The sequence below is a fragment of the Aquarana catesbeiana genome, linkage group LG05 (genome assembly GCF_042186555.1).
Source record: "Aquarana catesbeiana isolate 2022-GZ linkage group LG05, ASM4218655v1, whole genome shotgun sequence".
NCBI lineage: Eukaryota > Metazoa > Chordata > Amphibia > Anura > Ranidae > Aquarana > Aquarana catesbeiana.
The window spans coordinates 515,443,761-515,469,589 of NC_133328.1; the positions used below are offsets into that span (position 1 = coordinate 515,443,761).

Here is a 25,829-nt window from a genome sequence, read left to right on the forward strand (position 1 = left end):
GAATAAGAACAATGTCTCTGTATCCATCTCTAGAAGACTTGAAAGTTGACAGAGTCATTCAGGTAAAAAAATAGTTATATCTCATTTATTAAATTTTAGCTATAGCTGCTTTTTTTTAAACCATTTTTCATTTATTCTGGCTTTTGAAATGTATGAACACTGAAGTACTAAACGTGCCTAGAGTTTTAGACATGTTCACACATTAATGTGAGTTTAGCAGCAGTGAGCGTCTTTTAAACTTTCTTTTGTTGTCAAAATTCCCTCTCCTGAATGCGATATTAGGACCTTCAGAAAATATCCTCTACACTGCCCTGCTACTAAACTTTTGTAAATGTCTGTGTGCATGGACACATAGGATAACATAGAGGGGAGTTCAGGAGCGGAAAAAAAACTCCAAAACCCACAAAAATGTGAACTTGGGATCAGTAGTGTGTATAGCCACTGATCACTTTCACGGAGTGGGCGGCGAGGGTACTCTTCCTCTGACTCGTTGGGCAGTTTATATTTTTTTCTTATTTGGATAAACTGCACAAATAGACATTAAAATAGCCAGTGACCTTACCTTGAGCTCTACATAATACAACATCCTATTGGCATCATCAAAAACTATAGCAAGAACTAGAATTTTGTTTTTAAAAGATCCTACTATGCATACCAAGCTGACACCCTTCTCTGTAGACATCAGAAGATAATGGTGTTCGTTAGATGACCCCTTTTTTATTTGCAATAGTTCTTATGGAATAAAGGTTAGAACATTAGAATGCCAGGTGTGGCAAATTAAAAGGTACATGTGTTTTTTCAAGATTTGCAGTCAGCAAGACTAATGTACATGGAGTTATGCAGTGATTGAAATAATTTGATTACCTAATGACACATTTTGAAAGCAAGCTATTAGACCCCTTTCACACTGGAGGCATTTTTCAGGCAATTTAGCGCTAAAAATAGTGCCTGTAAAGTGCCTGAAAAAAGCCTCATCTGCAATCCCAGTGTGAAAGCCCTGCAAGCGGCTTCTTTTGAGGGCTTTAGGAGTGGTGAATACACCACTCCTAAAGCGCCCCTGCCCATTGAAATGAATGGGCAGCAGCGCTTTTAGCTCTTCGGCTGCTAGCGGGGGCGAAAAGCGCCACGAAAACGACGGTAAAGCGCGGCTAAAAATAGCAACGCTTTACCGCCGACGCCCCAGTGCTGGCAGTGTGAAAGGGCTCTTGGAGCAGAAACGTGGGAACCTGTAATATGGCGATTTCTACCTACCTCACTTATTCACCTAACGATATATATACCATAAGTGATTACAACCTTTTTGTCTATAGAGTCTAGCCTATGCATTTGCAGATATAACGAATAGAATTAATAACGAATGATAACTGTGCAAAAAGAATAACAATCTAATTTTATTTAAACTTACTATTGTAAAGAAAAGAAACTTGTATTAATCAGATATTACCAACTAGAAGGTAGATGGTAAAACCTTTTTAAAAGCAGTGATGTTACAAATACAGTGTTGCCAATGGACGAAAACAATTACAGAAAGAGGAAGTTGTACACTAAGAAAGCAATGAAAAATCTAATACACAGAAAAACCTTACATTACCAGACAGGTCTACGAGCCAAAGAGAGAGACGGAGCATCAATGGGAGCTTTGATTTTATGTTCTGGCAATTATTCCCCTGGAATACATTCATTGGTTCAGAAGTGACATTGAACCCTGACTGGCTGAAATCCAATCCTACTGGTCTAGCAAGTTTCTACTGCATGTTCACGTTTGTGAAATCTGACACCATCATTAGTCCTTGCATAACCAGCTCCGAAATGGTCAAGGACCCATGACCAGGGGAAGACTCAATTAGGGCCGAAACATCTTCAAAGGGAGATGCCGCTCCTAGGACTGCCACACCTGAATGAAAGCTCCCGCCCTACAAACAACTATTTTCATAATCGATTAATCGGTCAGCCGATTAGTTGGCCTGCATACAGAATGCATTATTTGTTTACATATCAGGAAATGCAGTGCAGCACACCATCCATACATGTCAGTTTACACAGTGCAGCACACGTACAGCTCAGTACACCGTCCATACGTGTCAGTAAATGCCTGAGAGCTTGTGTATGGGTGAGGAGCAATGCCTCATGGGACATGTAGTCCTGGGCAAGAAGTGAGTGGTTCTAAAGGCAGAGGGGTTTTTTTTTTTTACCTTGCTACAGAGCACTGATGGCGAACCTTGGCACCCCAGATGTTTTGGAACTACATTTCCCATGATACTCATGCACTCTGCAGTGTAGGTGAGCATCATGGGAAATGTAGTTCCAAAACATCTGGGGTGCCAAGGTTCCCCATCGCTGCTATGGGGGCACTGTATACTATACTTTGCAGCTTGCCATTGGGGCACTCTGAAGGCAGGAGGAGCCAGAAGTGCTAGTGGCGGACCTCAGAAGAGGAGAATCGGGACTGCGGTGTGTAAAACCATTACACAGAGTAGGTAAGTATAACATGTTTGTTTAAAAAAAAAAAAAAAAATCACTTTAAAGACTGTGTACAGGGAAGATCAGCATCCGAACCCAGAGAAGGTGGAGGCTGGAGGTAATAGAAGGGATTTCACTTACATTTTAAAGTAAACTTTTATTAGTATTGTGCATTATATTTAAAATTATTATATCCATGAAAACTTTAATATAAAAGATTTATATCCACACTTCGTATAGCTTCATGTCTGTCTGACTCCCAGTTATAATGCCCATATATCCTACTTCTGGGTAATATATATATATATATATATATAATTTTACTTTCACTGTTTCACAGTATAAATGAACCCCTTATAGTGGCGATTATCTGCTCTTTTTGTACTATAAAGGGCTAATTTTAGCTTTTTTTTTTTTTTTTTTTTTTTTTTTTTTCCTCTTTTTTTCTCCATGATGACTGGTGATACAAAATAAAGCATGCTGCTGCTAATAAATGTGTTAGGTCTGGTTCACACCTATGCATTTTTGGTGCTTCTTGCAGAAACGCACTACAGTTAATTTAACATTGGGACACGTTCACATCTATGCTTTTTTTCAGCTGCTGCATATTTTGAAAGGGTCAAGGACTTTTCAACGCAAAACGGTGCTTTTTTTGGTTAAATAGAGAAGCTGCACAAAAGTATGTAGTGCGTTTTTCCCATGATTGGCATTTTCTTAATCTGCCCAACAACAAATTGGTCAAAAAAAAATTAACAAAAATGCAAATTGCAGCAAAACACAAACACGCACAGCAGAAATGGATCAAAAGCAAATTGCATAGATGGGAACCAAGCCTTATGCTGTCCATACAAGTATTGATTTTTGGACGAGAATATTCATACAAAAAATCTTTGTACATTCACTGAATGAAAGAATATCGTTTGAAAATGTCACTTTTAACATTCAGTTTTAAAATGAAAGTGATTTCTAAAAGGAAGTTTTCTATTCTGCTCCTTTGCATTTTCCTATCACTGTGGTGGAAAACGAATGTCGCTTTGACCCCACTAACGATTAGAAAATTGAATGAATGTTCTTAAAATGAAAAAAATTTTTTTTTTTCAGAATCTGTCTGAAAATCACCAAAGGAGTCTTTATTTATTTTTTCTTAAAACCATATAGTTGGTTATTTATACTTGCCACTGCATATAGATATTTAAGAATTGCCTTTTTAAACTTTACATATTATACACCACACTTTTAGGTTATTATCCGATTAATTGGCCAACTAATCGATTATTAAAATAATCGTTAGTTGCAGCCCTAGACACAAGTTAGATCGGTGCTTTCGCTACCACTCCAGGCCAGGCCTCCATGATGATCATCCTCCAGATCAGATGAGTGGTATCCCCCGCAGGCCGGAAGCTCCGCCAGCAGCCGCTGTACGCTCGTCTGCACCGAGCACCACCCCTCCTCCTCACACACACAGGCCACCCGTGACCTTCAACTGAGGAATCGTGGGGGGCGGGGCAGGCTGGACCACTGGAGTCCCTGGGCGGGGGGGAGGATGCTGCGGAGTCTGCTTCATCGGAGGTGTAGGGGTTGGACTCTGAAGGAAGTACTTGGGTCACTCTTCTTGGGACAGCAACCAATGGCAGTCACAGCAGCACAGGAGGTTGCACACAGGGGAGAGGGCACCAGCTGCCCCTTCATGCTACACCACTGGGCTGGCCTGGCTGGATGACACCGACATTTGGCAGTCAATGCAAAATCGCGAACGGGCTGATCCGTTTCGTTCCGGGACACTGTATTGTCCCGGAATGAAGTACCTGTGCTGTGATGTTTCCAAGCTCCTATGCTTTGGAAGAGCGGAACTCCAACATCGATGGCGGAATCCTGACATCTTTTAGTCCCATAACTTGGGAATGCTGTGTGATGTTTGCAAAAATTGGATCGGACCGCGAGACAGCACTTTTCAGCATGGTGAAGAAAAGTTCAGGAGAGTCTTAGTCATTGCACTTTTTGTCGCAAATATTGTTGCTTCTTCAGGTGGTGGTCGTGCATGAATACAAAAAAGGAAAAGGAGAATGTCAGTGTACAGTTATTGGAGGAATGCAGCAGGTTGGCTATTAAGACTAAATACTTATAAGGGGTGTAATGTGAACGAGTAAAGTTGGATCCCCACAGGGTACAGAGTCCGAGCAACAGCCAGTATCCACTAGGGCCCTTGAAGGTAGGGATGGTCAACACTGCATGCTATTGCCAGGTCCCTGGGTTCACCACACCTGCTCACGGGGCTCAGGTTAAAGCAGTAGGCAGACTGGGGGATGTAGAATTACAATAAGACCTGGATGTCCAGGGATACTTTGGTTTCAATGGTTGTGAAATATGGTACTGGTGGGTAGGAATGCCAACGCCTTTTAATTTGCAAAAACAAAAAATTATATGACTGATGAATTAGTTACATTATCGTAAGGAAATAGACAATAGAAATATATATTAAACATGGAAAAGGAATGAAAGAGAGGTAAGTAATGAACAAGAAGAATAATAAAAATAATAATCAAAGGTTCAATGCTTCTCCAACCAAGATTTTTAGTTTACACATTCCACTTTAGACTGAAAGCGCATTGAATCTGTATTCAAAAAAACGAATACATAGTTGCCCTGAAAGCTATTGCTGACAGCAGCAAACAAAAAAAAATACTTCCTTAACAAAATGGTTAAGAAACAAATAGTTCCTTAACAAAAAGGGCAACGCCTCTCCCTGCACTAGTGATTAGCAGTATATTTGTAAGTCAGGTACACAGATCTTAAAAAGGAGAGAGAGAGAGAGAAAAAAATGATTGAAACTTTTAGAATTTAGGTAAACCTGACTGCTCTTTATTACTCCTCAAATTTTTAGAGGCTTCTCCCCAAAACAACAAAAAACAAGAAAAATATAGATCAATGCGCACAATACTCTACATCGGTCTCTTAATAATTAAGCACATCAGGACAGCAACAGGGTGGAGTTTACTAAAGCTGTGGCACTAGGACTGTACCTGAATAAACTTTTCCCATTAAGAAACCTTAGTTAGAGATATTTGGATTAACCTCTTTCGATCTTAAGATACCACCCAAATCATCCACTCCGCTCCTCCTAAGACATCCTGATTTCCAGCTCCCTTGTTACCTCCTCCCATGCCCAAATCAGGACTGCTCTGGAACTCCCCACCCCAATATGTCCAGCCAGGCCCTACCCTTTTCACCACTAGGTGATCCCTGAAAACTAATTTATTCAGGGAAGCCTACCCGCCTCCACCTAAAACGTTACCTCAGCTAGCTCCATCAGATAATTCCCTGCAGCTATTACTTTTTGTACCACGCCCTCCCCTTAGATTATAAACCTCTTGAGCAGGGCCCTTCTATTACACAAACTGTTGGCACAATTTAAATCCTGTTGCCCAAAGTCTAACTACTTAACTTTTAACTCCTCCCCGAATCCCAACAGAACTTTCAGTAGGTGTATGGAGGTGTCGGGTTGGCTATAAAACCTTTCTTCAGGGATAATCTGGGTACAACCCGATGTTCCTGCTATATCCATGCCAAGGACAAGAGGACATGTACAATAGACTCCCTGAGATAGTGTACCCTGCTAAGTACAATTTAACTTGATGCTGAATACAGTGCATCATTAGACATTTGAGACCAGCATCAGTATATTTGCTTTGCTTAGGACAAGTTGTGACACCACCTCAGCATCCATTAGACATGACCCCTTCCTGTGCCAGTATTGCTGTTTCATTATTCTGTCTTTTTCCCTTTGACACAGCATAACGCCTTCCTTTCTCCAGCACCCATCAGTACCAGTCATCTGAGGCTGTCCAGCCTCATAGACCATCAGAACAAGATGGACTCCAGGGTGTAACACAGTAGAGTCTGATAGGATATTACCCAAATTGACTGTAATATATGCACAATGTTCTGTCCCTGCCATTAGGGATGAGAATAGTGCAAGTTAGATTTTGATAACCCTAGAACTGAGTCATCCGCCAATCCATATGACTCGGTCAACTCGGATACTACCCCCACCTGCCTGTCTTTGCAAAGTGGAAACTGTCCCACTGAGAGGCAATCACTTCCCTGAGATCCTGGAACACCTCTCATTGAACCTGGGTACTGGACAGAGCAAGTTGGATTTCCTAACCCCTTCACCGCCATGTAGCACAAGACCTCCCAATGTGTTCCTGACCATCTCCAGCTCCATAGTGTTGAAAGGTGCCCCGCCTCTGACTCCAAAGGCAGTCTCCATTAAGCCTCACTTTATCCCAAGTATAAGTCTGAATGCAAGCATTGAAAACAACCTGGCTTTGCCAGCAGGTACATTTTATTTCTTTATAGAGGCTGCACACCAAGTTTACACAGGCATTCCCTGAATATGCGTTAAAATCGCACAACTTTCAAGTCACGTCAGTGTGAAAGGGGCCTTAATCAACTTTTCATTAAAAAGAAAACAAAGTAAGACTGGAGATGACCATTCATATTGTTACTGGTAATAGGGGATTGCGGACTTTAGCTAGTTGGTTCTGCTAATCAGTTGAGCAAAGAAACTCGTTCATAACAGAGCTCCACACGTGTCGGATCAGAACATACAACACACAAGGTAGACCAAACAGACTGACAAACAGAAGCACCAACTAAATAAATGGTGATGAAAACCTAAAACATTCACATGTGAAAACCGACAAACCAGGAGAAAGAAAAACTATTTAGTATAAAGTTGTCTATAGAGGCTGCTATCTCCTTTGGTTCTGAAAGCCATGAAACCCAATTATCGAATCTGAGGGATAAGAGCTCAACAATTTTTGGTATTTAAAAAAGTGCACTGTTCCAAAACAAATAAAGACTTTCTTTATGTAATGTATATTGGTGTGTTTCATATGCTAATATCTTGTTACAGGTACCTAACCATTGGTTTATTTTGTTTCTAGAAGGAAAAATTGAATGTTCATTAATAGATTTTATTGGTGTTTTATCCCTCAGATTCAAAAATTGGGTTTCATGGCTTTCAGAACCAAAGGAGATCACAGCCTCAATAGACAACTTAATACAAAATAGTTAGTTCTTTTTCCTGGTTTGTCGGTTTTCACATGTGAATGTTTTCATCACCATTAATTTAGTTGGTGCTTCTGTTTGTCAGTCTGGCTGTGTTTGGACATATCACTTGCCATTGCTGACTTGTCTTTTTAAAGTTGTCACTTTTTTCTGTTTGCATTTACTTTGTAAACTGTTGACCTGGAACAAGCATGCAGTAGACCGATAAACTTGTCAGCACATTGTATTCCCATAATTGTTTCAGGTCAGTGACTCATTTGGGTAATAAAAATGTGGGTGAAGATGCCTGTATGTTCTAGATTTGTGTGGAAAGGTTCTGTTTAACATTTTGTCTGATATTTTATTTTTTATAATTTTTCTACTTGTTTCTGATATGTAGAACGTGTCATGTGTTAAAATATTTAGCAGTTGTTAAAGTGGAACTTCAGTCATTTTTTTTCATCTTTCCATCTATTAAATCTTCTGCCCTTGTTGTTAATACCTTATACAGCCCACTTCCTGTTTCTTGTCTGGTCATTAGCCTAGGCTGATCTCTCTCTCCAGGAAGTGAACAGGCAGCAGCTTCAGCTGCCCACAGTTAAAATGGTTGCAGCCAGACTCAGTGGAGGGAGATTTCTGCAGCATATTTGGCAAGTACAGAATCACAGTATATATAAAATATGCAAAGTGGTTGGAGGGAAGCTTCAGAATGGCAAAGATGTTTTTATTACAAATTATGTGAGCAGACTGCAGTTCCTCTTTAAGGCTTTGAACACCTCGGTAACCTTTTTTATTAATGAAAAACTAAAATCCTGCCAAAAAAGCTACCTAGAATACTAATGTTTTTCATGAAAACGAGGACTTGTAAATGAAAGGAGGAAGCCTTTGTGTATTTATTTTATTTTTTTTCTCACAAGGAAGAGGAATGGAAGGAAGCCATGGTTTCATTTGAATAACTGAGAATGGCTTTTGTGTGCACATATACAAAATGTTTATATTCCCATGGTTCACTGAGATGAGTAAAATGAACCATTAGGAAGATTATTTATGGCCCCTTTTTAGATTCCTTTTAGATCAATTTGTTTTAAATAAGTAATGTGTGGCCTTGTCAACAGACTGCTGTCCTGGTCATAGTGAATGATTGACCGTAACCTGTACACATTTTACAAAAGCCTTGTGTTCATTCAGGTTGCCAGTCTTCTGATGGCTCATCAGTCTTGTATACAGTCGATCAAGCAGTGCATTAGAAATTTGATGCCGCTTTGTAGTTTTCTGATGTCGTGTATTTAGGCCCCTTTCACACTGGGGCGGTTTGCAGGCGTTATTGCGCTAAAAATACCGCCTGCAAACCGCCCCAAAACAGCCTCCGCTGTTTGTTCAGTGTGAAAGCCCGAGGGCTTTCACACTGAAGCGGTGCGCTGGCAGGAGAAGAAAAAATCTCCTGTCAGCCGCATCGAAGGAGCGGTGTATTCACGCTCCTAAACCGCTCCTGCCCATCGAAATCAATGGGACAGCGCGGCTATACCGCGGCTATAGCCGCGCTATACGAGTGGTTTTAACCCTTTTTCGGCCGCCAGCGGGGGGTTAAAACCACACCGCTAGCGGCCGAATACCGCGGTAAAACAGCGCTAAAAATATCGCTGTTTTACCGCCGACGCCCCCTACCGCCCCAGTGTGAAAGGGGCCTTAGTATCTCCAAAAAAAAAATGTCATTCTATATAAGCTAGTTGATGGAGAAAGTGTCTTTGGGATTGGACTTTATGTATGCTCCTCATTCAGAAATGAATGCACTCCTTACAAAGCCAGTCTGTTTAGGCACATGACACTGTTGCTGTCATGTTTCATTTTCTATCTCTGAAACCACTCAATTTCGCCCCTTCCCTCCCAGGACAATTTTCAGCTTTCAGTGCTGTCGCACTTTGAATGACAATTGCGCAGTCATGCAACACTGTACCCAAACAAAATTTTGATATTGGTTTTCTTCTCACAAATAGAGCTTTCATTTTGGTGGTGTTTGATCACCTTTGGGGTGTCCTTTCTTCCTTCCTTTTTTTTTTTTTTTTAAACCTAAAGACCGACATTTTTGAAAAACTAAGTTTTTCTTAGTTTCTGTCATAAAATTTTGTTTTCTCCCCTTCACTGATGAGGAGCCACTGATATGTAGAATTGATGGGCATTACTGACAGGTGTTACTGCTGGGCTCTGATTAGCAATGTGGTGGGCACTGATTGGCAGCTGATGGGGGCTGTGCTGATAATAAATGTGCTGATTATTAGCACAGACACCCCCCCCCCGACAGGGAGAGCTGCCAATCGGCTCTCCCTGTCAGCGCAAGCCGAGGAGTGCCGTTTACCGGCACTTCCTGGTTCACGTGATAATCAGCCGTGATCGGTCACAGCTGATCACATGGTAAGCTTCTGTCAGAGGCTCCTTACTACACTCGGAGATGCGGCATGTCAAACTGACACGCCAAACTCGCGATCGCCGAGCTGCGTGCCGCCATTTTATCCTGCTGGACGTCAAATGACGCCCAGTCAGGATAACTGAACCCCTTCCTGGCCGTCAATCTGCTATAGGCTGTGCGGGTAGTGGTTAAATAAACATGTTATACTTACTTCCTCTGTGCAGGTGGTTTTGCACAGAGCAGCCTGGATCATCTGCCTTGGGTCTCTCTCTTCGCTGCTCCTAGCCACTCCTCCCCTCCTTTGAGTGCCCCTCAGCCAGCAGCTTGCTACAGGGGGCACCCAAGCCGAGTCAGAGCTCCGTGTAGTCATTCAGACATAGAGCCCCGCCCCCTCTCTCCCCTGATTGGCTGGCTGACTTTAATTGACAGCCGCGGGAGCCAGTGGTGCCGCTGCTCTGTCTCAGCCAATCGGGAGAAGTGTCCTGGATGGCTGAGGGGATAGCGGACATCGCTGGAGAGAGAAAAGGGGCTCTGGTAGGTACAGTGCCTTGCAAAAGTATTCACCCCCCCCCCCCCCCCTTGGCTTTTTACATAAAACTATTTTTCAGAATTAAAAAACTAATAATTGACATGTGCGTATATATTCACCCCCTTTGTTATGAAGCCCATAAAAAGCTCTGGTGCAACAAATTACCTTCAGAAGTCACATAATTAGATTGCACACAGGTGGACATCATTTCACTAAGTGTCACATGATCTGTCAATACATATACACACCTTTTTTGAAAGGCCCCAGAGGCTGCAACACCTAAGCAAGAGGCACCACTAACCAAATGCTGCCATGAAGACCGAAGAACTCTCCAAACAAGTAAAGGGACAATGTTGTTGAGAAGTAAAAGTCAGGGTTAGGTTATTCAAAAAAAAAAAATCCAAATCTTTGTTGATCCCTAGGAGCACCATCAAATCTATCATAACCAAATGGAAAGAACATGGCACAGCAGTAGACCTGCCAAGAGGCGGGTGCACACCAAAACTCACGGACCGGGCAAGAAGGGCATTAATCAGGGAGGCAGCACAGAGACCTAAGGTAACCCTGGAGGAGCTGCAGAGTTCCACAGCAGAGACTGGAGTATCTGTACATAGGACGACAATAAGCCGTATGCTCCATAGAGTTGGGCTTTATGGCAGAGTGGCCAGAAGAAAGCCATTACTTTCAGCAAAAAACAAAATGGCACCTTTTGAGTTTGCGAAAAGGCATGTGGGAGACTCCCAAAATGTATGGAGGAAGGTGCTCTGGTCTGATGAGACTAAAATTGAACTTTTTGGCCATAAAAGAAAAATCTATGTAAAGCGCAAACCGAACATATCACATCACCCAAAGAACACCATCCCCACAGTGAAACATGGTGGTGGCAGCATCATGCTGTGGGGATGTTTTTCAGCAGTCGGGACTAGGAAACTGGTCGGAGTTGAGGGAAAGATGGATGGTGCTAAATACAGGGATATTCTTGAGCAAAACCTGTACCACTCTGTGTGATTTGAGGCTAGGACGGAGGTTCACCTTCCAGCAGGACAATGGCCAAACACACTGCTAAAGCAACACTTGCGTGGTTTAAGGGGAAAAATGTAAACGTGTTGGAATGGCCTAGTCAAAGGCCAGACCTCAATCCAATAGAAAATCTGTGGTCAGACTTAAAGATTGCTGTTCACAAGCGCAAACCATCCAACTTGAAGGAGCTGGAGCAGTTTTGCAATGAGGAATGGGCAAAAATCCCAGTGGTAAGATGTGGCAGGCTCATAGAGACTTATCCAAAGCGAATTGGAGCTGTGATAACCGCAAAAGGTGGCTCTACAAAGTATTTATTAAAATGCTTAACCTAAGCAGTCTAACCCGAAGGCCTCGATGCGCAAAAACAAAAGGACATTGACATTAAAAAACCTTAAGAGAACCAACAAACCATCATAGCAAGATACAGAATAAAAGCCAGGGAGTCTGTCCATCACAAACACCCCAATTAAAAATTAGGTGACTCCAAAAGCTTGTACAAAAAGTAGAGTTTTCAATTTCTTTCGAAATTTCAAAAAGTCATTCTCAAGTCTCAGAGGCAATGAGTTCCAAAATTCAGCTCCTTGTACTTCACTCATTCTCCCTCCGCATGTTTTCTTTTTAAATTTTGGAATCTTCAGTATGGCCAAGTTTGCTGATCTCAAGGATCGGGTAGGCACATACTTGACAAATTTTTCCTTCATATACTCTGGGCCACATCCATGCAGTGCCTTATGGACAAGACATCCGGTTTTAAACAGAACCCGTTCTTTCACGGGCAGCTAGTGCAGGGCTCTAAGGGATGGAGTGATGTGGTCACGGCGACCAACACCTGTCCGTAACCTTGCTGCGGCATTCTGAATCAACTGGAGCTTGTAGATGGTACAAGCAAGCAAACCCAAATACAAGGCATTACAGTAGTCCACTCGACTGCTGATAATGACATTGACCATGGCAATCTTGTCAGAGTCTGCGATATAGCGAAAAGTCGACCTCAGGTAGAAGTGACATGAACTCACCACCTGATTTACCTGAGGGCGTAGGTTCAACCTAGAGTCAAAGATGACATCCAGGTCCCTGACCTGAGTGGCTGGAATTGGAAAAGGTTTGAAAGATTTCGGCCATGACGGAAACAGGTTGGAATACACTTGGTTACTGAAGATGATACATTCAGTTTTGGTGCCATTTAGACTTAGATAATTGACACCCATCCAGGATTGGATTTCCTCCAGACAGGAGGCCAGCATGACCTAATCCTCCCCTTTCTTGGATAATTTGAAGTAGATCTGGGTGTTGTCAGCATAGACATGGAACAGGACATTGTGACGGCGAATGATGTACAGCAGCAGCATGTTAAAAAGGATCAGAGATGAAGCCGATCCTTGTGGGACCCCGCAAGACGGGACTATCGGAGGAATAAAATGGTCCCAACTTTACCCTCTGAACCCTGTCTCGCAGGAACGAGGCTACCCATGCCAGAGCTATACCATCCATTCCCACCACCATCTTCAACCTATCCACAAGTATAGAGTGGTCGATGATATCAAAAGCTGCTGACAGATCCAGAAGTACCGAGGCCAAAGCTTCATTCTCATCCAAGGCCCAGAGCAAATCGTCCAGGACTTTTGCCAGGGCTGTTTCCGATCCCCTCCCAGGACGAAATCCTGACTGGAAGTCATCAAAAATTTTATTAGACTCAAGGTGAGGTTGATGTTGCCATACCGCAGCTCGCTCCATGATTTTTGCCAAAAACGGCAGGGTGGAAATAGGGCGATTGTTGCTCAACGCGGTGCCATTCTAGAATGCTCCATGTCTGAGTGCTGTCAATGAGTAGGGGACAAGCCTAAAGTTGGCCTTAGACAGCTTCACTTTTCATCCGAAACAGAATTTTCTATTAAAGTTTGATCTGTAGGTGGCTCTGCTAACCCCCGCTCGACAAGACAATTTAAAAATCGATTCAAGCCATTTGGAAAGTTATTGGGCTGCCAGTAACTACATTTCATCAAAACCAATCACTGTTCAGCAGCATCATTGTTTTCAGACAGCCACGGTTGTCTAGGCCAGTGTTTCCAGTCCTCAAGGCGCCCCAGCAGGTCATGTTTTCAGGATTTCCCTTAGATGAAATGGCTGTGGTAACTACTAAGGCAGTGAAACTGATCAAATTACCTGTGCAAAATAATGGAAAGCCTGAAAACATGACCTGTTGGGGCGACTTGAGGACTGGAGTTGAGAAACACTGGTCTAGGCTGCCTGAATACAACAGCCAGCAGTGTAGATTCCTCCCGCCACTCTGTTCAGTGTGGATGGAGGCATGTATTGATTCTTCTTTTGTTCAACCTGCAAGGGTTTAATGCTTGTTAACTCAAGGGGAAGAAGAATAAGGTGTAATACTTGGCTTATTTTTTGCTTTTGCACACTCTTCTCTAGAGGTCGACCGATATATCGGCCAATATTTGGTGTTTTTTTCTTAATCGACATCGGCCGATTGTGCTGATAAAAAAGGCCGATATAACTCAGCGCAACTTGCAAATGACTTCTGAAGTCAATACAAGTTGCCTGTAGTCTTCTGTGAAGCACTTCTCTCCCCTCTCTGGGCAGCCTGCCAAATCTGATAAAAAGAACCTGAATTGATACAATGTTTACACTTCTGAATGAGCTGAACTCCCTGTGTAGAAGTTCTCAGTTTAACCATTTAAAGACTAAATCTTTTCTGACACTTGTTGCTTACAAGTAAAAATCCTGTATTTTCTGCTAGAAAATCACTTAGAACCCCCAAACATTATATATATTTTTTTTAGCAGAGACCCTAGGGAATAAAATAGCGGTTGTTGCAATATTTTATGTCACACGGTATTTGCGCAGCGGTCTTTCAAACGCAATTTAAAAAAAAAAAATACACTAATAAATTAAAAAAAAAACTAAGCAGTAAAGTTAGCCCATTTTTTTTCGTCCAAAAGTTTTGATTACCTGTTTTTGTGTATTTATTTTTAAGATATAGTTTTTTTTTTTTATATATTTTTTTTTTAATCTAAATTATACATACAAGTGAACTGATTGGAGGTTTGTTTTGTTTAATAAATGTTTAAATGTAAAAAATTTTCTGTATCACTTTAGGTTGCTTTCACACTGCAGCGGGCATGCGTTGACGGTAAAACGCTGCTAGTTTTAGCGGCGCTTTACCGTCATTTTAGCGGCGCTATTCGGCTGCTAGCGGGGAGCTTATAACCCAGCTAGCAGCCGAGGAAGGTGTTAAATGCGCCGCTGCCGAAACGCTTTGCAGGCGCTTTGGCAGCGGTGCGCATTCATTTCAATGGGCAGGAGTGGTGGTATACACCGCTCCAAAGATGCTGCTTGCAGGACTTTTTTTAACATCCAGTCAGTGCATCGCCTCAGTGTGAAAGCACTCGGGCTTTCACACTAAGAGCCCATTCACACAGGGACGACTTGTCAGGCGACCTAGTCACCTGACAAGTCGCCTCCCGTTCTGTGCTATGGAACCGTTCTAAGGGGAGCGACGCAAGTCGCTCCGACTTAGAAAAAGGTTCCTGTACGACTTCGGGGGCGACTTGCATAGACTTCTATACAGAAGTTGTTTTGCAAGTCGCCGGGCAGTCGTGTGCAGGTCGCCTCGCTGAGGCGACCTGCAAGTCGTGTTGCTCCTGTGTGAATGGGGTCTGAGACTGCAGGAGAGCCGTTTTACAGGCACTTTACAGGCGCTATTTTTAGCCCAAAAGCGCCTGAAAAACGCCCCAGTGTGAAAGGGGTCTAACTGTTAAATTTGATGAGATGAAGGAAAAAAAAAAGAAAAAAAAAAAAAATCGGCCTAATATATCGGCCCAAAAAAATCGGCATCACATATCGGCCATCGGCCACCGCGATTTCTAAATATCGGCATCGGCCAGAGAAAAACCCATATCGGTCGACCTCTACTCTTCTCCTCTGGCTTATGGATGGCCCTTGCCATGCCCACGTTTAATGCAGAGCTGTTTAGTCCTGCACTGTACTTATTGTATGATATCCTTGTTCAACTGCGGCCCAGATCGTCTTCTAGAAGAGGCTTGGGGGTGCCAGTCGCACCGATGGAGTTGGCCTTTTTAATGTTTTTTTAAGCTTGTGTCTTCTTTGAACGCATCCTGCCATGAAAATTCTTACCCTTACCTACCCTAAACAAAAAACACTTTTTTAAAGGTAAAGTGACTTCTTGATAGCATTTAAAACTCTGCATATCTGCTATAGTTTCATCACTATTACAACAGTGTAAGGATAATGTGTTTTACCTAATACATTTAAATCTTTAACATTACTTTTCAGGCTCAAACTGCATTTGCATCAAACCCAGCCAATCCAGCAATTTTATCGGAGGCTTCAGCTTCAGCACCTTTATCCCAGCATGGAGGTATGAGCCGAGCTTCTACATTTTATGAGTTTCTTTTAAAATGTAAAGCATGTGGGTTGATAATTTCTTAAGTTAATATGAAGGAGATCTATCTTGTATTGAAAACTGGTATCAAACGCAAAAAGACTGATTAGTTAGTATTTTCAATAGAAAAGGGTGGTTTACTTTGTTCTGTAGATATACCACATTAAAGTCCTTTTATAATCTTCTGTAGGTGGGGAATGAGGTAGTAAGAATATTTCAACAGATGAATTTAATATTATCCACCCAAAATTGCATATTTGCTTATGGTGAACATCTCATTTTAGACTTTGGAGTGTCTTATGAGTTTTGGGCAAGTCTGGTATAGAAAAATGAGTAAGCTGTATATACAGATTTGTTAGGCCTTGTAGAAATACTACCTCACACAAAGGAAAGACAAATTTTAGCTTTTTAGCTGCTTTTTGGATAAAGGTAAGGGGTAGACGTGTGAACTGCTGGTTTTCATTTGTTTTGTTTTGTTTTGTTTTTATTTTTTTGGGTCATTCATTATGTTCGAAACTCGTTATTTGGAATAAATTCGTAAAAATCTGAAAATAATAACGAAAATCCGAAATACTAACTAATAACAAATTATCCCCTTCCCGGCGAGCGTACGCAGATGTGCGTACTCGGCTTTCCGGGGTTATACCGGGATGATGCCCGCAGCTGCAGGCATCATCCCGGTACCGTTGTTTAGAGCGGGCGATCGGCTATCCGAGTATAACAACCGATGCGACTCAGCTGTTATACCGGAGGAGCGGGAGGGGACGTCCCCCCCCTCCCGCCGCTTTTACCGGGCCTCCCGTTCGATCAGGAGGCCCGGTGACCAATCGGCTGCCTCCGGCAGCTGGGGGCGGGCTGGAACAAAGCCGTGGGAACTAATCGTAAACACGGAAGCGACGTCATGATGTCACTTCCCGTTTACTTGGCTGCCAATGGCGCCGGTTTAAAAAAAATACACAGTATTCAGAATCGCCTTTTTCGGCGATCTGAATACTTTGACGTGCAAAGGAGGCATCGGGGGTCTTTTAGACCCCCGATCCCTCCATAAACAGTACCTGTCACCACCTATTACTGTCACAAGGGATGTTTACATTCCTTGTGACTGCAATAAAAGTCATCAAAAAAAAATTTTTTTTTTTAAACACAATTTTATAAATGTATAATTAAAAAAAAAAAAAAAAAAAAAAATTTTTAAAGCGCCCCCGTGAGCTCGTTCAGCAAAGAAAATGCATACGGAAGTCGCGCCCGCATATGTAAACGGTGTTCAAATCACACATGTGAGGTATCGCCGCGATCGTCAGAGCAAAAATTCTAGCACTAGACCTCCTCTGTAACTCTAACATGGTAACCGTAAAAAAAATTTTATAGCGTCCCTATGGAAATTCTTAGGTACCGTAGTTTGCCGCCATTCAACGAGTGCGTGCAATTATAAAGCGTGACATGTTTGGTATCTATTTAATCGGTGTAACATCATCTTTCAAATTATACAAAAAAAAATGGGGTAACTTTACTGTTTGGATTTTTTAAAATTCATGAAAGTGTCCCTTTTCCCAAAAATTTGCGTTTTAAAACTCCGCTGCACAAATACCGTGTGATATAAAATATTGCAACAATCTCCATTTTATTCTCTAGATTCCCTGCTAAAAAAATATATGTTTGGGGGTTCTAAGTAATTTTCTAGAAAAAAATACGGATTTTAACTTGTAAACACCAAATTTCAAAAATAGGCTTAGTCATGAAAGGGTTAAAGATATTGGAATTTCCTCTCAAATTTGGCTGTTGGTGAATATAACAATTACAAATTTATCCGAAGTTACAAATTATACGAAATAACGAATGCCGCATCTAAACGAATGGAACGTAACTAATAATATATAATATATTTTTATTATTACTACAGTATTGGTTATTATATTGTTACGTTCCATTGGTTTAGATGCGGCATTCGTTATTTTGGATAGTTTGTAACTTCGGATAAATTTTGTATTCGTTACGCTCACTAACAGCCAAATCTGAAAGCAAATTCCAATCCCTAGAATTTTAATAGTTAGTAATACTTATTAGTTTAGTTTATTATTTAGGATTTCGAATGTTCAGGGGTCTTTGGATTTTCGTTCTTCTTCTTCTTCTTTTTTTTTTTTTTTTTTTTTTTTTTTTTTTTTTTTTGTGGAAATATTCAAATTTAATGAAAACTCGTTTTAACTAATTTTTTCGTGGAAAAACAACGGGTTTAGGCTTGCATTTTTCTGGAAGTCCCTGCAGGTAATACTTGATTTAACTTCCTGCATATATTTTCTCAAGACTGCACTCTCTGATTCAAACTCTGTTTTCCCGGTCAGGTTTGTATCCTAAACTGTATCCAGAGTTGTCCCAGTATATGGGTTTAAGCCTGAGTGAAGATGAAATCCACAAAAATATGTCTATGGTGCCTGCAGATGGAGTAAGTAAAGCGATTGTTTTCTTTTTCACAGTGTTTAGTTTTAAACCAATGTCCTTGCTCATGTTCCACAGACCTATAGCTTCAGCTGTTCTGGCTGCTGGCACCTGTTTTCAGATTTCCTATAGTGCTGGAGTTTAATCAAACATCTGCAGCATGGAAATTAGAGAGGAGTGTGGCTATTGGAAATGCACTTTAAAGTGACTCTTTTGCTTAACCACCTGATGTCCATAGGTTTTATTTGAATGGCCTGAATTTCAAGGTGGTGTTGTTTTTTTTTTTTGTTTTGTTTTAAATCTAGTAATCAGCTTTTCAGTAAAGGGTCGCTTTTTATGGTACCAAGAAGGGACACCCCCTCAGGGGAGGGCCCAAGACCCCTGGTAAACTTTTTCAGGATGGAGATCCGTGAGGAGCTCAGGGAACATCTGTTCCTCGATTTCCTGGGTGACTAATGAACCTGGAAGTGACAAACATTTTATGTGGGGTTCAGAGCTGCCATTCTCAGGCTACTTTTGTCCAGGTAAGCATCTAATCAAGCACAATCTGTTCTTGATTAGCTGCAGTAGATGGCAGAGGTGACATTAGGAGGCTAATAGCAGTGGTAAATGACAGGTTCTTTATTGCTATCGCAAGGTCGCTAATAAGCCACCTATATGATAAAGTTAAATGTGGGGGAAAAAAAAAATTCAAGTGCCCCTGCCGCCCTGTGAATTTAGGTCTGCCTGTAATGTTCGGTACTTTATATTGCATTGGTGCAACGCATTGTTAGCTGCAGGGTGCTTTACAGTCCAGCATTGCGCACAGGTAATACAGGGTCACCCTGTATCACTGTTAAAAATTTGGCCTATATTTGGAATGTATTCCTTTTTAGGCTTCTTTCACACTTGGGTGACTTGTCATGAGACTTTGGACATTGAAGTTGCTTGACAATTTGCACCCCATCTTTTACAATGAGTACCGTTCATATCTATGCGACTTAAAGTTGCAGCAACTTCAAAGTAGTTCATGTGACTGGAGGGCCATAGACTTCAATGTTAACCCTCAAAAGTCGCATGAAAGTTGCACCTGAATGTTTTTAATGTTGTCCATTTATAATTGGTGATGGCCAAAGTTGCATGCAGGTCAAACCCATCTAAAAATACATCGAAGTTGCACTGTACAAGTGTGAATTAAGCATTATTCCCCGGTCACACCGGTACGACTTCATGTACGAAATGAGATTTACAAATTGCACCTGAAGTAGCATCTAATGTGTTTCTATGGCAGTTCCTTGTTGATACACAGGCCCTTTATAATGATCACTTTCTCATTAGATTGAGAAGTGTTGGAAATTTTGGTCCTTCCGTTTTCATTTATTTATTTATTTTTGTTATGTCTATGGCTACTAACCTGTCCTGTACACAGGAAGTCGGGGGGGGGGGGGGGACTGGGGCAGCACTAGAAACCCTCTCAACTGACGTTTTTGTGGATTGGAATAGATCTCTGGTGTCACAAAACTTGCAAAAGAGCTACATGTGACCTGTATAAAACACTGTCTCGATGTAGCCAGCTCTAAATTTCTAAACAGGAAAAGTTTGTTTCTCTTTCATTGATTTTTCACTGATTTCTTTTTTTTTTTTTGTATTATTTATTTATTTTTACACCTTTTTCAATTCTTCAGCGGCAGCTAGCAAGACCATCAGCTGTAAATAACATGGTGGCTCCAATAAGTGGAAGTGATCTTGGGATCCGTAGAGCAGAAATAAAACAAGGAATCCGTGAAGTTATCTTGTGTAAGGATCAGGATGGAAAAATTGGTCTCCGCCTTAAAGCTATTGACAATGTAAGTTGCCAACTTGTTTCAGTCATTCTAAGGAGTGGAATAAGATTGGAAGGTTGAGATTTTACTTTTGGATGGTTATGTATTATGCGGTGTTCTTAGTTTTAACCTATTCAGGGGAAATATTCTAGAGTAACTTTGCAGATAATGTCTAGGAGTAGTTGCTTCCCATTTCTTGATGATTGCAAATATTCATTGTGATTTCTAAATTTAGAAACCTACAGTCTGTGCACAGTTTCTAATGTACATACATTGAAATTATAAAGAAAAAAAAAAACACTAAAGTCAAAGCCTTTTTTTATTTATTCCCCCATTTTGGATAAATTGGGGAACCGTTATAAATGTCCTTTTTTTTTTTTTTTTTTGTGTCCCATTTGGGTGCTTTTCCTTTAATTCCTGTCAGGAAGTGAAAGGGAATTCCTACAACAAAATTGGAATCCCCTGTCGTCAGGATCTCTAGAACTAGTGTCCCCATTGGAAGATTTCACCTCCCTTTTCCTCTTCTGGTGGTGATTCTGATTTGTGGTGCTCTGTCACTTTCAGTGAGAACAGTAAACAGAACACAAAAGAGGGTGAATCTCCCTAACAGAGACAAAGATTGCAATAAAAAAATAAAACCTGACAGTTGGTCTAATCTCTTTCCACTAAAACTAACAAAGATGTATTACCTTTTAGATGTACTTTAAAAACTAACCATGGCTTCTTTGAAGTTGGGATGTCCTTGTGCATTGAGATCTATCATGAAGAGATTTGTATTTATATGCCCATGTGTGGTCATTGCTTTCCCTAGTGAAGGGAACAGATCTGAGCCAAGAAAAATTAACATTCTCCTCCCATAATGCACAGGACTACTTTTTTTGTTGGCTGTAAGCTGTACTCTCAAGGTTTATTGGATGGGGTGGGTAAAGGTACAATATTTGTTAGGTTGGATTCTGGGCCTAATATTAACTTATCTCCCATTTAGGACATTATGTGAAAGCGTTAATTTACTGTTTACACGATTCAAAGCTTAACAGTTCCTGGTAATTGTATATACACATTTTAGAAACTTCATGCCCACCATCCACTGTTTAACCACTTCGGCCCTGGAAGGATTTACCCACCTCCTGACCAGGCCATTTTTTGCGATACAGCGCAAAAGTTAAAGCGTCTACAAAATAGGGGATAGCTTTATGGCATTTTTTTAATATAAATATTAATTATATACACACACTTTTTACTAGTAATGACAGCAATCAGTGATTTTTAGCGGGATTGCGGCAGAGAGATTGGACACCTAACTGACATTTGACACTTTTTTTGGGAGCCAGTGATATTTATTACAGTAATTGGTGCTAAAAATATGCACTGATATTGTAATATTGACACTGGCAGGGAAGGGGTTAACGGGCGATCAAGGGGTTAAATGTGTTCCCTGCCGGTGTTTTCTAACTGTATGGGGGAATGTGTGACTGGGAAACGCTCAGATCCATCTTCCTGCTTAGCAGCAAGACAGGATCTTTGTGATCTCCCCTGTCAGAATGGAGATCTTCCTTGTTTACACAGGCATATCCCAGTTCTGTCACTGCAGGGAACGATCGCAGGCGGATATAGTGTCCGCCGGACCCGCTGATTGGCTCCCCCGCTGGCCAATGGGAGCGCGTGCCCACAAAAGCGAGTTCCCAAGCCGACATACAGCTACGGCAATTCATGAGAACAAGCCAACCTGTCCCAGTTTAATTGACGGTGGCTGGTCGGCAAGTGGTTAAAGTGAGACAACGGGGGTTGATTTACTAAAACTGGAGAGTGCAAAGTCTAGTGCAGCTGTACTTGGTAGCCAATCAGCTCCTAACTTCAGCTTGTTCAATTAAACTTTGACAAACCCGCATGTTTCATGAACATTCAACATTATAACTGACTCACAGGGAGGAGTAACATTTGTCCTGTTTCTATAGCATGTATTCACAGAGAAAGTATGTGTATACATGTCAAAATGCAGCTCCTCTGACATAACATTTTTGTTTTACAGGGTATTTTTGTGCAACTTGTTCAAGTCAATTCTCCAGCATCTTTGGTTGGATTAAAGTTTGGTGATCAGATTCTGCAAATCAATGGTGAAAACTGTGCTGGCTGGAGCTCAGACAAGTCCCATAAATTCCTCAAGCAAGTTTCTGGAGACAGAATTTCCATGGTTCTAAGGGACAGGTTGGTACATTATTTAGCTTTCTAAAAGAAAGAAGTAGGCAGTCTTTACACAGTATTTTTTTTTTTAACAATCAAAGATGATCAAGGGGTCTAGTGCATTTTTTCATTTGAAGGCAAAACATGCTTGACTTCACAGTAAGCCATTGAAGTATTTTAGAACATTTTGAAGCAAACTTGACAGTACTTGTCATACATGGCAGGGATAAGGCCAACTTCTTTCTCCTATGAAACTGGCTATTCTCTGATTTTGTGGGGTGGATTCTAGTTCCGGGATAGTGGAAGATCTAGCAAGGATTCGTGTTAAAGTGAATGAACGAGTTTTTTTTTTGTTTTTTTTTAGGTAAGTATTATTGCAAAAGTTGAAGGTTTTCTACCTTAAAAGAGGTATTTCCTTTTTTTTTTTTTTTTTATAAGGCTTCATGTGCACTTGAACTACTTTTGACCGCAGTTGTAGGAAACGCCAAATGCGTCAAAATTGCGCAGCAATTTTGCTAGTTTTGCAGCCAAAATGTTCCTATCCTGAACGCGATTCTTCTGCGTTCAGGTGAGGGAGGGTTGAACCTTACCTAACCGCAGCAGCTCCTAAACAATCCTAAAAGCCTATGTATATGGACACATACTGTAGGCTTTTATAGAGTTGAGTTTAGGAGCTTGGGCAAAAAAATGCCAAAAGCTCCTAAACGCAAGTTTAGGAGCTGCTAGTGTACATGGAGCCTTAGTTTCACTGCCTCTGAACTTGAAGTGATTGTAAAGGCTTTTTTTTTTTTTTTTTTTTAACAAACATATCATACTTACCTCCACTGTGCAGCTCGTTTTGCACAGTGTGGCCCCGATCATCGTCTTCTGGGGTCCCCCGGCGGCTCTTGCGGCTTCTCTTTGCATCAGATAACCTCCTAGGAGAAGCACTCTCCCAGGGGGGTCACCTTGCGTGTGTGCTCCCGAGTCCAGCATTTGCGTCCAATGACACGGGGGCAGACTTGGCCTCGCCCCCGTGTCATTGGATTTGATTGACAGCAGCGGGAGCCAATGGCTGTGCTGCTATCAATCTATCCAATCAAGCGCCGGGACCCCATGGGGGGGGGGCACAGTCACTGCTAGGTGTTTTTTCACCTTAATGCATAGGATGCATTAAGGTGAAAAAACACAAGGGTTTACAACCCTTTAAGTACTAGTGTATGTCTTTATGATAGATGGTTCCAGTAAAGGATATGACCTCATTGTTGGATAATATGTAATATGACGTTGACCAAATCAAAAAACTGATGGAGGAGTTGTTGGGTTTTTTTATTTATTTATTTGTGTTTTTTTTTTGTTTTGTTTTTTTTTACTTGTCTAATTCTATATAGGCTGTGTGCAGGAGAATATAGTATGCTATTGGTAGACTTTAAAAAAAAAAAAAAAAAAAAAAAAAAAGTTTCTATTGTGCTAAACTTGTCATGTATTTTGCAGACCATTTGAACGCACTATCACAATGCACAAAGATAGCAACGGACATGTTGGGTTTGTTTTCAAAAACGGCAGAATAACTTCTATTGTCAAGGACAGCTCTGCTGCAAGGAATGGACTTCTCACAGAACACAATCTCTGTGAAATTAATGGGCAGAATGTCATTGGAATGAAGGTATGTTGAATGAGTGTTATGAACTGGGGTCATTTTATTCAGTTGAATTAAGTCCTGCATCTTTTGTTTCTGGTTAAATGTGTGCAGTGATGTAATAAGTTTACACTTTACAAATATTTAGGACAGGTTGTTATATGTAAAAATGACTGATTCTAGCCCTATTGTTTTACAACAAGCCTCAGCACTTTCTGCTGTCTTGAAAATGCTAAACCCCTTACTAGAATTCTGTAAATTCACCATGGCATGGTGTGCGGATTCCTGTGCTGTCTGCCTACAGTATATCGGCACACTGGTTAAGTATTAGCATCTTGTTGAACCTATAAGGCCCACACCCTAATACACCCAAGGGGAAGGTATAACTGAAGGAAGGAGGATATTCTAGATTTCCATTTGCTTTTATTTGTCCTGTGAAACCTGCGTGTGTGTGTAATATATAATTATATATATATATATATATATATATATATATATATAATATTATTATTATTATTATATATCACTACTGTTAATGACTAGGGTAATGCAGAACTGAGATATCCGACTGCAGGGGCAGAATGCTTTTAGGTGTTGAATCTGATATATTTTATTGTAGTTCACTGAATTATAAGCTTGATGGTATTTCTGTGTTTGCACAGGATTCCCAGGTTGCAGAAACGCTGTCCACTTCTGAAAATGTGGTTACCCTCACTGTAATGCCATCTTACATCTTTGAGCACATGGTAAAGAGGTGAGTGAAATGTCTTCCTAAAAATGACTGTTTGGCACGCTTTGTTGGGAAATTGATACACTGATAACAGCGAGTCCGTGTACAGCAAACACTTCTGACATTAGGACCCCACAGGGTGTATTGGATAAGAAAGTTGCTGCCATTCATCAGAACTGGTTTCTGATTGGGGTGGGGAATTTTATTTTTCTTATAGTAATACAGTTATAAAGTGGCACTAATCCCTCTGGTCCAGCGAGGACAGAGCCATTCTAACATCTAATTAATCATGCCGTTGCTACGGTACACACTCTACATGCTTGTCCTTTCCATATCTTTTTGTTTTAGCTTTGTAGACTGTTTTCAGTGTGTTGGCTGACCCACAGTTTTGCATAGTGAGAAGGATCAGTAAGACACAACCATTATGTAACACTGCAGGAAGTAGAGCCTGTGTCTGCCATGACCAAATATGAATGCACTTGTTCCAAAAGGAGAGGTTAATATAAAGTGGGAAAATGATTTCAAAAATGTTCTTAAAAATTAATTTCTTAGATGATCTAAAATCCTGAAATTATTTACTAACTTGTGTTCACTTTTTTTTTTTTTTTTTTTTTTTCCTCAACAGAATGGCTTCAAGTGTTCTGAAGAACTTAATGGATCACTCTGTTCCTGAGGTGTAACATGCGCTCCGCGCCCTGAGCTAGGACTTATTCTACAATAAGCAGACAGCAAGGTCTTCTTTAAGAGCAGGATTCTTATTACTGCATGTTAACCCTGGCATTGTATAACACAGCAAAACCTATTGCAACTGATTCTGTACAGTATATGTTAACACATCTTTAATAGGTAGAGCGCTGTGCAACTTTCATTTAATCAGCAATATGTTTACAAGCTGTCATACCTTGTGCTGTACAAGCTGAATGAATAATAGTCAAACTTTTTTTGTATTTTGATTACTATTCAGACACACAAAATTGAAATGTACCGCCAACTGATTTCTACCATTCTGATTATACTGCTGGTTTAGTAAAGAAATGCACTATTCTTACATGTAACTGTATCCGAGAAAATGCTGTAATTTTTTATTCTATGTGAGAGCTATTTTCCTATGTATGAATCTTGTTTAACTTGCATGCCATCTTGCTTTATATATGCTGCAGATTATTAAAGTGATAACACAGTA

At 40.9% G+C, this 25,829-nt stretch overlaps 1 protein-coding gene across 1 annotated transcript; it reads left to right on the plus strand.

The window, feature by feature from the left end:
- SDCBP (syndecan binding protein) lies at positions 1-25,829 on the plus strand. The gene is made up of 8 exons (XM_073631668.1): positions 1-62; positions 15,774-15,858; positions 18,222-18,322; positions 19,980-20,141; positions 22,147-22,322; positions 23,772-23,943; positions 24,579-24,670; positions 25,272-25,829. The coding sequence occupies exons 1-8, from the start codon at positions 12-14 to the stop codon at positions 25,324-25,326; spliced, it is 894 nt and encodes a 297-aa protein (XP_073487769.1). The 5' UTR covers positions 1-11; the 3' UTR covers positions 25,327-25,829.

Coding starts and splice junctions, on each gene's coding strand:
- SDCBP (XM_073631668.1), top strand. CDS start 12: ATGTCTCTGTATCCATCTCTAGAAGACTTGAAAGTTGACAGAGTCATT. Junction 22,323..23,771: donor TCCATGGTTCTAAGGGACAG/GTTGGTACATTA, acceptor TGTATTTTGCAG/ACCATTTGAACGCACTATCA. Junction 24,671..25,271: donor TTTGAGCACATGGTAAAGAG/GTGAGTGAAATG, acceptor TTTCCTCAACAG/AATGGCTTCAAGTGTTCTGA.